At 41.8% G+C, this 18,373-nt stretch overlaps 1 protein-coding gene and 1 long non-coding RNA gene across 2 annotated transcripts in view; both read left to right on the top strand.

Annotated features, from left to right (window-relative positions):
* Window positions 1-1,921, top strand: part of GASK1B (golgi associated kinase 1B) — a 67,536-nt gene extending 65,615 nt beyond the window's left edge. The window contains exon 4 of the mRNA XM_040332297.1: window positions 1,474-1,921. Coding sequence (XP_040188231.1) covers window positions 1,474-1,681 — 208 coding nt within the window. The 3' untranslated portion in view covers window positions 1,682-1,921. The remainder of the gene's footprint in view (window positions 1-1,473) is intronic.
* Window positions 1,922-5,182: 3,261 nt separating this feature from the next.
* Window positions 5,183-8,713, top strand: LOC120920291. Its single transcript, XR_005744703.1, has 2 exons — window positions 5,183-6,046; window positions 6,516-8,713. It is a non-coding gene; the product is annotated as an uncharacterized LOC120920291 (long non-coding RNA).
* Window positions 8,714-18,373: the final 9,660 nt, after the last annotated feature.

Below are 18,373 nucleotides of genomic sequence, written 5' to 3'. Positions count from 1 at the left end.
CTCTAATGACAGAAAAGTTCTGCAAGCAGCTGTTTCAGTCCTTGGTTTTCCCATTGTTATGTTTTTTTTTCTGTCTGTTGGGCTGGTTCACCTGCCTTGTTTTCATGTGCTTTTTGTACTGATATTGGATGTTCCTACATTGCTTGGTTATCATCAAGGTGTGTCCCTCAGTGAACGATAGAGAAATAGGAATTTACTCACTGTAAAACCCTTTTTTCTGAGTCCACCCACAGTTCCCTCCCCCCATTTTTGTTCTCTATTTAAAACGGTTTGCTACAGCTGGGAAAATGTGGGGTGGGAGCGGTTTTAAAGGGGGTTGGCATTAAATTTCTACATGTGTAGTGTCTATTTCTCCTGTAGGTGGTAATATAACCCTACTTGCTTAGTTATCATCAGGCAGTATCTCTGAATGCGAGCAGAACTCTCCAAGACAAAATCAAAATCTAATTTCCTTTCTGATAAAACAATGCCAGGTGAGGAGAAATCTCTCTAACAAAGGCCTGGATAGGAGTAAAAACCTGACAGGGGCCCTAACCATTCCCTGCTCTACCCAGAACCCAACGTTTTTTGCTGGACATACAGTTTAATAAACAGAACAAGAGGGAGGTGATGCTGGATTAGGCATCCCTCTTGATTTGGCAGCTATAAACATAGGGCCAGATTCACAGAAGAGATACGACGGCGTATCTCCTGATACACTGTCGTATCTCTGTATCCGCCCATCCTAACTATGCGGCTGATTCATAGCCCTAAGATCCGACAGGTGTAATTGACTTACACCGTCGGATCTTAGGCTGCAATACTTCGGCCGCCGCTGGGTGAAGTTTGCGTCGTTTTCCAGCGTCGGGTATGCAAATTAGCAGTTACGGCGATCCACAAAGCTACTCGCGTGCGTAACGTCGTTTTTTCCCGTCGCAAAGTTAAGCAATCTTTTTCATTGCTTAACTTTACACAAGCCATGTTAAAGTATGGTCGTCGTTCCCGCGTCGAATTAAAAAAAAAAAAATTGGCGTAAATACGTTACGCACGTCGCCATTCACAAACACGTCGGGGCGCCGTAATTTTGCGCAAAGCACGTCAGGAAATTTACGAACGCAGCATGCGCAGAACGTTCGGCACGGGAGCGCGCCTAATTTAAATGGTACACACCCCATTTGAATTAGGCGGGCTTGCGCCGGACGTCTTTACGATACACCGCCGCAAGTTTACAGGTAAGTGCTTTGTGAATCAGGCACTTACGCTGAAAACTTGCGGCGGTGTAACGTAAACGGGATACGTTACGCCGCGGCGCAGGTACCTGAATCTGGCCCATAATGCCTAAAGAGAAATTTCCATACCACAAAGAAAGATATTCCCATATGCATTATATTATATATATATTTGAAAAAAACAATGCTTACAATGTTTAATAAAAACATTAATATACTAAACTTTTTTTTCTTTCTTTTTTTTTTTTTTAACTATCTGCTCCAGGTTCCCTGAATCTGCAGTTTCTGTGTTAAAAAGTCAGAAACTCCGTGAAAGACTCCTTCAGTCGTTTTTTCTGGACAAAGTTTTCTGGGAAAGTCAGCGAGGACGTCAAGGGATTGAAAAACTTATCGATGTAATAGAAAGAAGGGCCAAAATCCTGCTGACTTATATCAATGCCCACGGAATTAAAGTCATACCGATGAATGATTAAATTGACCAATCACCTCAAAGAACTAAGCAAGTGAAAGTAAAATTGTTACACCACATTTACTTGAAACAGTGCAAAACTCATGTAAAAATATGTGTAACGCTAATTTATAATGGGAAGTATAGTCTTCTAGTAGTAAGTGTGGAGTAATAGTTTATTGCACTATCATTAATGAATTTACAATCAACAATTTAATGTCCTTCATGTTTGGACTGCATAAAAGATAAACTGGTCCTAAAAATTGATGGGAGTATTTATCTTCTGACATTGTTGTATGTTTCAGTTTGAATGAAGCATCATTATAGGACTAATTAGTATTATATAATCTGCATTATGGTGCTAAAATTATGAAATTGTGGTTTATGGAAAAGTATGTTTTCCTTGAAATCATGGCTTTGGAATATATAAGTTTATTATTTTTACGTTTTAAAAATATATAGTAATTTACAATGCACATTGCACCAGAGGCACTTAAAGTAGAACCCATTTGCTGCAGCACTTGTAAGTGCATTTGCATGTTCAGTTTTCACTGTGTTCCCTTGCAAAGTCTTATACTTAAATACTTGTTGATCCTGCCAGTAAATTCCACCTCATGCAGCTTCTTGTAATGGTGTGACAACACTACTGCACTGTGTCTTCAGAGCAGCATTATTACCTTCATGTAGACTGTGCCTGCTTGCACTACAGTGAGATAAAAACACTGTAGGGGGCGTGGCTATCAGCATTCTCACGGATTTGTTAACCATCTGCTGGTCAGACCTAGCCCTGCCCACTGCCTTCTGGATTGGCAGCACTGTTGCTTAAACCCTCCGAGAGATGCAGTGTCTGGGAGGGGGGCATGTGAGATGAAGGAGGAGGATGGGAGCTTACTAGGAGGAGGATGGGCTCCAGGCACACTATGGAGGGCACCACATTGTGATAGCAATAGCATGAACCCCAACATTTTTAGAAAACACAAAACAGACTTTTGAGATGCCCCAAGGACATCACAGGGTACAATAAAGTAACAGGGTGAATATACACCCCTGCACAAATTTATTCTTACAAAAATATTAAAATGGACCACGACAAATTGTCAGGTAATCATACATTAACAAATTCTCCCATGTGGGGCAATCAATTTGACTTGGCAGGTATTATTCTTAATTATATAAACACCATGTCCCACTTATCTGACCTCTTTGGATCTCATCCTCTTGAGAAAGCAAGGGACAAGCTGTGCAAAACATGTAGAGGGACATGATGTTATCATAATTAAGGATAATACCTGCCAAGTAGAATTGATTGCCCCAGTTTTAGCAGACATGTTCGTTCGTGTGTAGGGCCGACCGGACAATTTTCCGGCCGACCGGACAGGTTTCCAGCGAACAACTGTTTCTTAGCATGCTAAGAAACATGTCCGCTGGAAGCCTGTCCGCCGGACATGTCCAATGGTCAGTATGACTCATCGGACATGTCCGCTGGCCCGAGAACCCGCGCAAGTGATTCGACGCCTTCGTGGAAGCATTGAACTTCCGGGTTCGCGCACGTCGCCGCGTCATTGTCGCCGTCACGTCGCCACGTCGTCACCGCGTATTCTGTCCGCGCGGAATTTGGTCTGATGGTGTGTACAGCCATCAGACCAAATGATCCCAGCGGACATGTCCGATGAAAACGGTCCGCGGACCGTTTTCATCGGACATGTTGGGTCGTCTGTACGAGGCCTTAAAGTAACTGACTATGCAGAATTTTTTTTTATATTTTTGTCTGATTTATGGCACGATTTGTAGTGGTCCATTTTAATATTTTTGCAAAAATAAATGTGTGCAGGGGTGTACGACATTCCCCTTATTTTACATTGTTGTGCCCTGTGGCTTTCTTGGGGCAACTCAAAAGTCGGTTTTGTGTTTTTAAACATTTTGGGCTTACTAAGGAGGAAGGAGGATTTGGCTTACTCAGGGGAGGTAACAATTGTTTTTATTTTATGCAGCTTTTGCATCAAATAGTAACTAGATTTGGGACCTGTTTAGACTTCCACACAGTAGATGTGTTTTGTAGTAACCCTTACCTTTCCATTTGTTAAAATGCTGACTTCTTTGTGCTTGCTGAAAGTATTCAACAAGCCAAATGGCTTTAACATTGGTTTCCTCCATTGAAAATAATGGTTCCTCCCTGCTGGCAGGAGAAACCACAGCATGCAGTTGGGAGCAGATACTTCACACACCCAAATGGGTCACTTTAAATCCCATTTCCATCATTCTGCAAAATTTGATTAGTAAAGCAGAGCAGTGTATTCATCAGTTTACTAAGTTTTTGCTGCTGGGGAAAATGTTCAGACTTATAGCTAGATTCAGAGAGACTTAGGCAGGCGTATCAGTAGATACGCCAGCCTAAGTCTGAATTTGCGTCAGCGCTAATTTAAGCATATTCTGGTAACCAGATACGCTTAAATTAGGCTCAGATACGAGCGGCGTAAGTGTCTTACACCGTCGTATCCTAAAGTGTAATTTTTAGGCTGACCGCTAGGTGGCGCTTCCATTGCGGTCAGTATAGAATATGTAAATCACTAGATACGCCTATTCACGAACGTACGCCCGGCCGACGCAGTACAGATACGCCTTTTACGTAGAGTATTATCAAGCCTAAAGTTATTCCATCAAATAGCTGGAATAGTAATGTTAAGTATGGCCGCCGTTCCCGCGTCGAAATTTGAAAATTTTACGTTGTTTGCATAAGTCGTCCGTGAATAGGGTTTTACGTCATTTACGTCCACGTCAAAATCAATAGGACCGTGTGGCGTACTTTGCCGCAATACACACTGGGATATGTAGGCGGACGGCGCATGCGCCGTTTGTAAAATACGTCAATCACGTCAGGTCAAGCCCCATTAACATAAAACACGCCCCCTCAGACGAATTTGAATTAGCCGCCCCTACGCCCGCCCGATTTACGCTTAGCAGACAAGTACTTTGTGAATCATGTACTTGCCTCGCTAACTTACGGCGGCGTAGTGTAAATGCCATACGCTACGCCGCCACAACTATGCGCTCTCGCCATCCTGAATCTAGCTATTCGTTTTTTCCTTGGGGGTATTAAAGACACAGCTCACCTAAGCAATAGGCTTGGGAAAAGAAGCCTCAGTGAGTAAAGGGAATATAAATATGCTATTGGCTCTCAATAATAACTAACATTGGGAGCCATAAGAAGAACTTTCTCTTATGCCCTGTACACATGATCGGAATTTCTGATGAAAAAAGCCAGATGGATTTTTTTCATCGGATATTCCGAACCGTGTGCGGGTCAGAGTTTAGAAATAGAACATGTTTTATTTTTTTCTGATGGAAAAAATTCCTATCGGAAATTCCTATCGTCTGTGTGGAACTCCAACGGAGAAAAAACCCACATATGCTCAGAATCAAGTCGACGCATGCTCAGAAGCATTGAACTTCATTTTTTACAGCTCGTCAAAGTCTTTTAGGTCACCGCGTTTTGGACGGTCCGAATTTGGTCTGACAGTGTGTATGAAAGACAGCTTGAACAGAATTCCGACGGAAAATTCCATCAGATTTTATGCCATCGGAAATTCCGATCGTGTGTACAGCGCATGAGACTTTGTTTGACTCCATCAATAATACAGTGAGCATTGATAATATGCAAATCTCAATAGTCAAATCCGGCTATTCAGAAGTCTTTGACTAACTGATTGATGAAGGTGTTCCTTCACTTTGTATGGTTATGCATTTTGCATTTTTTTTTATTTCATACACTAGACTAGATTGTAAACCTTTCTCAGAAATACAGTTAAGCTCCTATGCAAATGTGATGGAACTAAATGGGTTCTAAAATTGATTTAGAAGGTGGTTGATTTCACATTCTCATCTTTTATAATCAAATTTGTCAAAATAACGGAGGCAGCCTTTAGAATTAAAGGATAATTTCTACTGTATTTTTTTTATTAATATATATATTTATACAATATATTAACATGCAGTAAACTGATACTACTTATTAAACAATATTTGCTACTTTATTTCCAGTATTAAAACCTGCACACCAATCACATATTTAGCCCCTGTCAATATTTGCTACTTTATTTCCAGTATAAAAGCCTGCACACCAATTACATATTTAGCAGACAATATAAAAGTAAATCTTTATTATTATTATAATGATCAGTTTAATTAACAAATAACACAATACAAAGGTTTTAATACATTTCTTGTAACAGCAAGCAGTATATTTTAAGCAGATATTACAAGCATGGTTTCATATTATCTTTCTTTCATACAGGACCAAAAAAACTTTGGAGATGGTTAAAAAAAACTAGAACAAGATTAGAGGTGTTGCCCATATCAATCAATGATTCTTTGATTTACTTTTCTTATACAGGTTAGCAGGGATGGACTGGCCATAGGGACTACAGGGAATTTCCCGGTGGGCCGATGGCTCAGAGGGCCATTTTTTAAAACAGAGATGCTGCTTGGAGGACTTTTTTTTAAAGCCCTGGCAGCGCCCCAGTGTGAAAGCACTCAGGCTTTCACTCTGGGACTGCAGCGGAAGCGTTTTTCAGTCGCTTTACAGGCGCCCAAAAGCGCCTAAAAAACGCCTCAGTGTAAAAAGGGGTCCTACACTCACCCCCTCTCTTTTACACTCACTCTCTTTTTCTTACACTCACCCCCTCTCCCTTCCCTCAACTCTCTCTCTCTCTCTCACCCTCTCATGATATACAATAATGGATGTAGGGGCCTTTTGGTGGACGTGATTTTTCGGGGGGGTGGGGGCAGCATTTTATTGAATTAAAGTGGGCCTGTCTGGATGAAGTCCAGGGCCAAATTTTTGTCCCAGTCCAGCCCTGCAGGTTAGAGAATGAATGCTAATGCAGATGAAAGGTTTCTTTGGGCAATGGACCAGTTTTAAATTTGCTCCAGTTTTTATCTTATCCATTTTCTCCTTGTTATTGCATTTCCTTGCAGCTTTATTTTATTTTTTTATGTAAGATTGAGTGTTGGTCCTTTAGACTGACAATATTATAAAATATATTGGGGTAAACATTTTTTGCTAGTATTAGAATGTGACATAAAGTGATGAGGGCAACACCTGAAGGAAAAATGAGGTTTAATGAAGGGAAATTAATGTTTGTTTTTCTCCCTTTAACACGCTAAATGGTCAATATAGTTTATTTGCATTTTAAAAGGAATCTGTATTTTGCACAAAGTAGGTTCATTTTATAAAAGGCATGATAAGCATCCTGTATTTGCCTTCCCACCCTTTCCCACCATGCTGACCAATTTACATATACCCTGGGAAACTCCTGGGTACATTTCAACTAACCGCTAACTTGTAGTCAGAGTCTTCACCGAGGAATGCGACACCCTACCTACCAAGGCCTGAGGTGTGCCTTAGCCTCGCTGGACAGTATGCCTATAAGTGGGCATACCCTGAAAGTGATAGTGAAGAAATAAATGATGAAAAATGAAATGAAAAAAGGGGGAACGAGTGGGTACCCAAAAACCCCACCGACGCCGGAGATGAGAGGGGAGGAGGGATAAATAGCCCTCCGATTCCTCCTACAAACCCAGGCTAGCCTGCGGTCAGCCTTTACACTATCATGTGACAAAGCTTAGCTCTGGTGGTGGGAAACCTCAAGGAAGGCAATTACAGGATACATATTTTTCTTTATTTACAGTGAACTTATTATTTTGCTATTTAATTAATTACTTATCACTATGGCTAAAGTAAAGGTATAAATGAAAGCTGAATTCCAAGCAAGCAGCTAAATATACAGTTTAACTACATATATGGAAACCACTCTACCTGCCAAAGGATTTGTGATTATTTGCATTAATTCTGGGGACCAAGGCACCCCTGTCAGACAGAGCAGTCATGTCATTAACTTCAACTTCATTAGCACAGTTTTGATCAAGAATTACACAATGAAAGATCACCAGTACAGTAATGAATTATAACACTTCTCATCTTGCCAACATGTATACTGTTAGAACTGAGCTCCTAGTTCTGTTTTTTGTTTTTCAAGCTTTAGCACTGCAATACAAAATATTACAGAAAGCTAATATTTAGGGTGCTAGTAAAACATATTTTTTTTTTTTATATGAAAACGTAATGAATTATTCTTATTATTTTATATCTGCCTGGAGTTCAGCTTTGATTATACAATAAGCATTTGGTCTTTTACTGTTTCATCAGAAAATATGTACAAAACAATGGGTGTTATTTAGTGGCACAGATGAAATGTGAATTATTTTAAGCAATCAGTAAGACATTTATTTTAACATTTAAATAACAAAAATAAATAAAAATCTTCCAGTTTTCTCTGTTCAAAACACATTTCTCTGTTCAAACACATTTATAGAGTAGATATCAAATCATGAATAGTGGACGTGAAAGCACCAAGAAACTATTAGCACCGGGTCATGGTTTGGCCCCTTGTTTTCTTGAACCCCAGTCACTGGTATGACCATGGAGACCCTGTTACTATGCCTTTGACATTTGGTCTTTTTCCTCATTTTTTCAGCATTTGAACCTCTTTCTTGTCCATTTTCTCTTTAGTTTATTCTCATGTATTCCTAATTACCGTATGTATGGTCAGAAAAATGTTATGCATCAACAGCATTATTAATGATAAGCGTTCCTTACTAATTAAGCACTGCATTTACATTTTTTTTTTTTCCTCTGACGGTCTTTGCAACATAATTGCCTTTTTAAATTATTATTGTGGATCATTTAATATGTTTACAATGGAACTGAAAGAAAAAAAATGCACAGAACGTATATTTAAATATAGTTTTTTTAAATATAAAAATGTTATATCTGAATAGCACTTGAAGTTGTGTCAATGCTAAAGAAGTGACCTATCAAAGGTTAATACCAAGTAACATTGTGTTTAATCCTTACATGTAAGAGATTATGTTCCTGAATCACACTGTAAACCCAGATGTTACATATGGTAACAATGTAAAATCACCTTTTTTTACCATGTTGGTAATTGTTTTGTAGATTTTCAGATTTGATGAATAAATAAATATGCAGTCATTTTTTTTATTCTGGTAAACAGTATACAACATAAGCATAAACCTTTTCACAGCTGTAATCCTAAAATCCAACCAAAAATAAGAAGTTGTGAATAAAATAATACACTGGGGTTTTAATCGCCACCAGTTTTTCAGTGATAACATATCCTCCACAACTGCACTAGGATCACAAAATACAGCCCGAGAAAAAAAAAATATTGAATACTTACCGTATATACTTGAGCATAAGCCGATTCTTTCAGCACTTTTTTTTTGTGTTGAAAATGCCCCCCTTGGCTTATACTCGAGTCACCTTTTTGCGCCTGATTTCTAGGACTTTGGGGACCCGATACTGGCCGGCCATAGGTCCCCTGGACCCCAAACTTGGCACACATATAGCCCCACTCTTCAAGTTTGTTGCCCTGAGGACCTACGGCCGGGGAGCACTGATTTTTCAAAGTCGCGCACCCCTTCCATAGACTCCCATGTTAAACGGTAATTTCTCTGGTAACTTTGGGGACTTGCCGCGGAGCACCGATTTTTCAAATCTTCTTCTATATACTATACTATATACTATATGTTAAACGTGAGTCTAGTCATGGGCACAGTGAGGCATGGGCACAGTGAGGCATGGGCACAGTGAGGCATGGGCACAGTGAGGCATGGGCACAGTGATGCATGCACATGGACACAGTGAGGCAAAGTGAGGCACAGTGAGGCATGCAGATGGACACCCTAGGCTTATACTTGAGTCAATACGTTTTCTAATTTTTTGTGGTAAAATTAGGTGCCTTGGCTTTCATTCGGGTTGGCTTATAATCAAGTATATACGGTACCCTTCCAGCAGGCAGTGACTCTATTCCTCCTTGTTTTGCAAATATACCACTACTATCTGACACTTGGTGTGTTGGATAATGTGTCCTCTGATGGATGATATGGTACATCCCTTTGGCTTTAACCTCATTGCTGTGCCCCTGTAGTGACGTAGTGGCTAGTAGGAGGAACCAAGCATCCAGCAGGGGATATGTTATTTAACACAATCATAAAAAAAATATATATATATATATATGTAAACACAGTGTTTATACAGTATATACTCATTGTGTATATATGTATATTCAAGCTGGCTAGCTACATTAATGGGATTACTTGCCAGTACAGCTCAGCTGAATTCACAACCTTTAGTGTATAGATATAGAATCTGCCTTTTTTTTTTTCTCAACAAAAGTTGATGTTTTCAGGCCAGTAAAATCTTGTAGCACAGTAAAATCTCATGCTTTCCGTAAAAAGTGACGACAGATGTGAATGGCACAATAAAGCACAGATGCACTACTGCAGATAATGAGAGCAAGTGCCTGACAAGGAGCTAAATATGCTAGCCTCTTTTGACATGGTACAATATATATGAGAATATATAAATGGGCTCACTCATTTTCTGTCAGTCCATTATACAAAATATAATATATTTAAGCTTATTTAAACATAAATAAATAAATAAAGACGCGTAATATTTTCTTTGGCTTAAATGGTAAAAAGAACAATATGTTCCTAGGGTTTACAATCTGTATCCAATTAAAATGGAAACATTTGTGACCTTCTTCATCTTTTAGGCTATTAGTGAAATAGACAGACAGATCATTGTGTTGACTAAAAAGGTTCTAAAAGTTAATATGTTTAAAGGAGATAGTGGTTAGAGATCATTAGTGGGTATTGAAACAGATTGGTAATATTCACTACCCACAGCTGCTTTCTGTCTCTGTTGACGTGGATAAAGTCTCTAAATATGCCCTTGGGAATGTTAGAAGCTGGGAAGCAATGGATTTCCTGTTTAAAACAGAAATGCACTCTGAAATTCTTCACATGTACGTTTGTTTCACAATCTTTTCATGTCCTGTAAGCATCTTAGTTTTTTCCTTAAATGGATAGTAAACACATACATGACCTAAGCATGGACTATAATGTTAAAGCTCAAGGTTAGCCCTATTTTTAGTATTGTACAGTTGTACAGGCTTCTATCCTGAATGGAAAATGACTGTTTTTACTGTATACTGTTAGCTTTTCACAGTATGCATTAGAAGCTGCAGCAAGTCAGAAAAAGCCAGTCTAATTTCCTGGCTGGAGGGCATTTAGTATCATCTTGGTCTTTCCTCTGATTGTCCCTGGACTGCCCCTTTCATTTATTAAATTTAACTTCATTAAGGCTGGGTTCACACTGTTGAGAATTGGATGCGAATTTCTCTGCATCCAATTTGCATAGCAGGAGATTGTGACCGGCTCTCTATGCGAACTCCAATGTGAATTGCACATGAATCCTGGGTGTCTTTTAATCCATTTCAGGTCCGAATTCAGCCAAACATTTAGGCTGAAATCGGACCTGAAATGGTGAATGGGGAAGCACCGGACCCCTGCTGTGAGAGCGCTGCAGTGTGAACCCAGCCTCAATCATAGATGCTTAGCATCACTATCTTGGGTGGTTTGCATGCAAATACAGCCTGCCTAGGAATGCACATTGCTCTACACTCACATCCACCCATTGAGGCTTTTTATTATTTATACAACTTCTCCCATGATCTGTCTGCATTGCATAGAGAAACGCAGAAACCGAGTGATGATATCACTTGGTCTAAGGCACCATTCAGACCTGTGCAAGCATGTTTGCGCATGTATATCATTGGTAAGGCAGCTCGCTGATTTCAATAGGCTGCCCTACTTTTGAGAAAACATGGGGAAAGAAGTTCCCCACCTTTTTTTAAATCAAGCTGCATAGTGCTGCTCCTCTATGTGTCTATAAAGTGCGGCGAGTTTCTCTGTGGCCGGGAATGTACAATTTTGTGCATGTTCCCCATTCACAGTGATGTGAACCTAGCCTTAAAGCGGTAGTAAACCGCAGTCCCATGCATGTGTGCGGGAGCTGCCATTTATGACACAGGCTTTGCACAGGTCTTGAGAGTCTGGCATTGTAAGCCGGACCTTCAGAACGCATGTGCCAGTGATGTGCCAGTGATGTCATTGGCCGCATGCACTCTGAATATCTCCTATAGTGTGCAAGTTTAGGAGATATTCACAGTACCTACATGTAAGGCCCCGTACACACGACCGAACATGTCTGCTGAAACTGGTCCGACGGACCAGTTTCAGCAGACATGTTCGGTCGTGTGTACGGCCTACCGGACAATTGTCTGGCGGATCGGACAGTTTCTAGCGGGCAAATGTTTCTTAGCATGCTAAGAAACATGTCCACTGGAAGCCTGTCCGTCGGACATGTTCGGTCGTCTGTACAGACTCACCGGACATGTCCGCTCGGCCCAAACCCCTTGCATGATTTGACGCATGCGTGGAAGCATTGACCTTCCAGGGCTGCGCACATCGAGGCGACGGTGCGGCCACGTCACCGCGTATCGTGTCTGCGCGGATTTCTGTTTGATGGTGTGTACAACCATCAAACAGAAATCCGGCAGAGGACTGTCCGATGAAAACGGTCCGGCGGACCTTTTTCATTGGACAGTCCGTCCGTGTGTACGGGGCCTAAGTCTTAGTAAAGTCTTACCTGTAGGTGCAAGTGGTGTAACAGAGTTTACTACCACTTTAAATAAGGCATGTAGTGAAAGGTAAAGGCTTTATTTAAACATTTTATTAGCATGTTGCTAAGGGGAGAACAAATTATCTAGGGAAGGAACTTGTAAGCCCATTAAACTTCACCTTTAAAAAAGGCAGGACACTCAGAATCTTTTGAGTTCTTTATGGCTTCTTCAGGAAATTACCTTTTGTGTCTAACATGGTCACTGCAACATTGGTGGAATTCTGGGGGAAGATCTGGTGTCACTGTGGAGAAATCACAAAAACATCTGAGAACATTGCAGGTTCTTCCACTTTAATAAAGGATCTTTCTGATTTAGCAAATGCACCACTGATACACAAATATCTTTTAGCTGTGTTTGGAACTCCCAAGAGCGCATGTTCTTTTCTCTACCTCATCTTCCCCAAGCTATGCAACATTAAGCTGCACACATGACATCCAACCCTACCAGAAAGGACCCTTTCTGCACTCAGGCAGCCCTGACGGCACATTGTCTATCAAAAGGATCCAACGTGCCTCTTGAATGAGTATGAAAGTATTGAAGGCCAAAGAGAAGAGGTTAGAAGTCTTTTTAGACCCAGATGCTTCCATACAGTGGTCCTATCACTAGCCACCATGACGTTACTGTACTAGTGGAGGAGGAAGTTCAATGTATATGTGATAAATCAGTGGAGCCACAAACGCACTAATACATGTTTTTAATTGTAAAGATTTTCGCTCTCTTGAAGTTATACAGTTTATTTGTCCTTCAGTGGGTATTAAATCCATATTACATGTTCAATACCAGCTGAAGGATCAGTTCAGATTGCAGGCAAAAGAGATGGTCAATTGCAGGGGTCAGTCTAGGCAGCAGCCAAAGATGTGGTCAAAATACAGACAAGGGTTACTAAATGGAAGAACATATACAGTTAATGGCAGCTTGCGCAACACACAGGAAAGCCAATCTCAAGCACTAGTAATTCACACCTCCTTGAAGTCTCTAACACGTAGAGAGCGTCCTGCCGCACAGATGTAGTTCCCAGGAAGGGGTGAGCACGTTACTGACCACCGCAGTAAAGCCTCCCTTCACGGTGGTGAGTTACAATCAGACAAGTAGGAAGTGAACAGAACAGAGAAGAAATAGAGCAACTTCTGAGCAAAAACGAACAACGAGGAAGTGAAAAGAGGAATGTCTGCAGGTAAAGGATGCTTATTATGAAAAAAATGTTTTCCTTTACAACCCCTTTAATCCTTTTACTACTGGTAAGAGGGGAGGGAGATCAGTGAACATCCATTTGCTGACCTCCCCTTCCTGTTAATGACATGGAATTGACATGTAAAACGTCACTTCTTGATCCTGGTGTCACTCTCCTTAGTATGGTTGGAGAAGACGCTAGTGGAGTGTAATCTGCACTATACAGCTTCATGGGGGCAGGTGAGACATCAGGAGTCTTTTATACCCCTGAGGTCTCATTAAAGAGAATCTGTCACCAAAAAATGCATCATGTCCCCTAAGTGAAGAAAAAATGTAAAAAAAAAAGTTACACCTAAGCACTTGGATCTCACCCCCAAAAAAATATAAGTCCCCCCACCTCCATATACAGATGTAAATGCATGCATTGGGGGCACCTATGTGCAAAAACTGGCACACTGGAATGAGATCAATAATTTTATGCTCATTATTCACAGTTACCTCTAAACTGATTACTTGTCCTTAGTAGCTTTATTGTCAGTGTATCATATTGTTTACTACACCCAGAGACCTTGAGTGCCCTATACAACTTGCACAGGAGAATCATCAACGAATAGTAAGAGCAAAGCAAAGACTATGTAAATAATTCTGTGGCCAGGCATTGATGCCCAAGTACTAACTGACATTCAATTATGCGTTACTCGGCAGTGTTCTGAAAAATCTGCTGTCACACACATTCCACCATTCCAGCCAGTGCCATTTTATGATTAAAGATGCGCTCAAAGTTCGGTCCAAAAAGGTTGACAAGTGCTTAGCCAGAGGAAAAGGTACGCCCCATATCGAGGCATATGGGCTTGGATGGTTTGGGGGGGGGGGTTCTCAACCCCCTCATTTCCTGGCCAGCCAGGCTGCATGCTCAGATGTGGTTCTGGTGTGGATTTTTGGGTGGTCCCACTTTTTTTATGGGGTTCCCCCTAAAATTTAGACCCCACACCATTTTTTTTGTGTGGGAATCCTTCATTAGCAACTATATCAGGCCCTCATCTAAGATAAAGTTCTGGTATAAATGAAAGAAATTACTTGGCCATTTGCATACAAACAGAAGTAAAGCAGCCAAAGCTGCTTTTGCCAGCATTTTAAATGGCTTTTTTTTCTTTGTGTAGCGTCCTGGCTCCTGGGGTTTAGTCAGGAAGCTCCTCACCAAATTCCTTGTCAGGAGTACCTACTGTAGATAGTTGTTAGAGATCCACTGATTTCTCCCTAAGTTTGGCCTTGTACGTTTCTTTTCTGCCACTAGATGGCCGAGTACTTGGTGGCATTAGATGTGAGAAGGACATTTCAAGGTCATGTGTATATGGCATATCTCAGCCAATGGGCAAGAGTTTTATTGAATCCCTTAGCCTGCTGGGAGAACCTATATAGTCAGGTGATCTTTGTTCTATGCCACCAAGTCTGAATGTGTGTCATCTGCCCGGGGCTGCTAGGCTGGAGATTGGGCCCACCTGGCTGCCAGGCTGTGTGAGGGCCTATCCAGAAGTAAGAGGGCAGCTTAGGGTTGGGACTAAGTAAGTGACGGTTCTGCCAGCCTGAGAACCTGTCGTGATCAGAGGTAGAAGGGAAGCTGTCACCACTAAGAAACAAACCACCTTTACCAGGGGCCACAGTGAGTAACTGAAGCAAGTACCGGAGCCACATTCTCACCTAATGGGCACGGTGGAGAATCATGAAATTTTAGGCAGTTATTAAGTCAGGGACCCAACCATCGGAGGTGACGCTTGCAGAGCAGCCTTGTGTGTCAAGCCAGGGACTGAGCCGTTTAGCAGGGGTAAAGCTTGAAAGGTATCTGGAGTGTCAAGTTAGGGACCCAGCAGGGAAGCGTGGGTGACACTTGAGGGAGATACCACCGCAAAATCCTTGAGGAACTCATGGGATTCAAAGTCAGTGAATAATAGAGTCCAGTGAGAGACTTGGAGCTCAAGGGGCTGAAGATCTACAAGTGGATGGAATATAGCATGGTATAGACAAAGCATGGTATAGACAAAGGCACACTAAACTACATGTTGCAGACATACAACTCCCACAAAAGGCCTCTGAAATCATCACTAAAACTGGTAAAAATCAAGAAGCTGATAGTCAGGCATATACTGAAAGAAAATGTGGTGCGAGAGTAGTTCACTTCCATCCTGAATTTCTGAAACTTGGTATATTGAAGCAGGGACAATCCAAACTCTCCAATCTGCCTTGGGCATTGGTACTCAACCTCTGGGTTGCGACCCAGTGTTGGACCATATACTCCCTTCTGCCAGGCCACACCTTTCTGTTCCTTCCTGTTAGTGCAGAGCCCTGCTGTACCTTACAGAAGCCAAAAGCCACCGCTGAATTTTTACTCTGTACCTTGAGGGGCTGCGGAAGTGTCATCAAGAATGACCAGAGCCCTCTGCTGACAGGTCACGATGTAGCCCAGGGCAGCACCCAGAACTACCACCCTATAAAAGGTAAAAGCCTCTAGATCAGTGGTTCTCAACCCTGGGATGTGCACTGTATACATTCATATTTGAGAAATGAAGAATGTGCATAAGTTCAGAATCTTTTTTACCACACTGTTTGAAGATGCTCAACAATATGCCTATGTGTCCGCTTTTTAACACAGTGCATTTTATTTTTATGTGTAGCGCTAATTTGAATAGGAAGTACCTGTAATTCTACAAGATAAACTTAAGTGTAAACTAATTAATATAGATAAATATATATAAAACAATAATATAATAAACATATACACAGTGTTATGAATAGTAAATAACCACAAATTCATACATTTGCAAACATGTGACCTTAAGGCCTCGTACACACGGACGGACTGTCCGATGAAAACGGTCCGCCGGACCGTTTTCATCAGACATGTCCGCTCAGAGATTTCTGTCTGATGGTTGTACACACCATCAAACAGAAATCCGCACGGACACGATACGCGGTGACGTGGCCGCGCCGTCGCCGCGACGTGCACGGCCCTGGAAGTTCAATGCTTCCACGCATGCTTCGAATCACTTAGATGAATGCGAGGGCTTTCGGCCGAGCTGACATGTCCGGTGAGTCTGTACAGACGACCGAACATGTCTGACGGACAGGCTTCCAGCTGACATGAAACATTTGTCCGCTGGAAACCTGTCCGATCCGCCAGAAAAATGTGCGGTCGGACGTACAGACGACCGAACATGTCCGCTGAAACTGGTCTGCGGACCAGTTTCAGCAGACATGTTCGGTCGTGTGTAAGGGGCCTAAGTGTTAATTGACCACACTCAAAAAATAAAAAAAGCGCAATTACAAAAAAAAAGAACAACAACAGGTGGCGGCGCAGGTTATGGTATATTAAGAAGCAAACAGTAAGTTTATAAGGTAGTCTTTTGAGCATATATAGCTCTGTGTCAAGATGTACAGTCTATGTGGGTAGGGCAGCATTGTACAGGGAGTTGAAGCCACTCCAGATATGTAAAAGAGAAAAACAAAGTAACAGGCGCCTCTTAGTAAGACTGTTTCGAATTTAATAGCCATATGCATTAAAACACTCACATTTACAATTCTTTATGTTCAGCGCAGGGGAGTCCAGTAGAGTCAGATGTAGATCTCTGCAGTTCGGATGGTATTTCAGCTTTGTTTCTCCATGCTTCTCACAGGCGACTTCCGGTATCAATGCAGGATCCAGAACGAGGCTTGGGGCACATTCGGCCAGTCACAGACTGTACTGCCGTAAAGCGACGCGTTTCCGAGCATGCACACCAAGAGATTATGCAACAACAACATTTGTTGTTGGATTTTCCAACAGCAAATGTCCGATGGAGCCTACACACGGTCGGAAAAAAACAACCAAAAGCTCACATCGAACATTTGTTGTCAGAAATTCTGAGTACGTGGAATTAGACCCGTTTCACACAATGGGCCCGAACAGATAGGACCCTCCATTTTACCTCTACAGAGCGGCAGATGTAAACAGACTTTTGTTCATTTACACCCGTCTACCTTCAATCTGATCTGCTTAAAAGAAACAGAAGGGGATTCGTACCCTTCCATCTGAGCGGATTGGATTGGAGGGCCTATAGATCAGCCGTGACATTTCATCCAACCGCTCATTGTGGTCCTCGACCGGTTGCCAAGTGGCCTAAGTGGCCCTCACTCTTCAAAAGGTTGAGTGCCCCTGCTGTACAACTTCGTTTCAGTTCAAGTTTATGGTCACCTGAACTTGTTAGTAAAGCTCTCTGTAACTACTCTGCTCTCAGGCTACAGGATACAAATATTTTTCGCCTCTTCTCTGGCTCAGGGAAGTCCTCTGGGAAATTGCTGCTGGGTGTCATTCAACCCAGAAGACTGAAGGCATTTTTATTATACAGGATTTATATACAGCAGCAACAGTTTACGCAACTCTTTACAATATAAGGGGGACAGTACAATTACAATACAGTTCAATACAGAAGGAATAGGAGGGCTCTGCTCATAAAACATACAATCTGGTGAAAAAATTCTGCTCTGTATTTAGGGGTGAGCTTCCAGTTCGAGTCGAACCCATGTTCGACTCTAACATCGGCTGTTCAACCGTTCGCCGAATTTCAAACATTATGGGCCGTTCGCGCCAAATTCAAATGGCGCGCCACGGCCCATAATTCACTGCGGCATTGCTGGCTGATGATTGGCCAAGCATGCACTATGACCCGCATGCTTTGGCCAATCACAGCGTGGAAAAAACGGAGAGCCATAATTGGCCAAAGCCAGGGTGGCTTTGGCCAATTATGTCTCAGGAGGTTTAGTACAAGCCCCACACTATATAAGGCTGCCTGCGTGGTGGTCTTGTGTAGTGTGTTGCGGCGGTGGTTAAAGACAGACAGACATAGAGAGACAGTGTAATTTATTTTAAGTTAGATAGAGCAGGCAGGCGAGTCAGTTAGCTTTAG

The sequence above is a fragment of the Rana temporaria genome, chromosome 1 (genome assembly GCF_905171775.1).
Source record: "Rana temporaria chromosome 1, aRanTem1.1, whole genome shotgun sequence".
NCBI classification, from domain to species: Eukaryota; Metazoa; Chordata; class Amphibia; order Anura; family Ranidae; genus Rana; species Rana temporaria.
The sequence above is the reverse complement of the archived record's forward strand: the minus strand, read 5'-3'. Positions and strand labels throughout refer to the sequence as shown.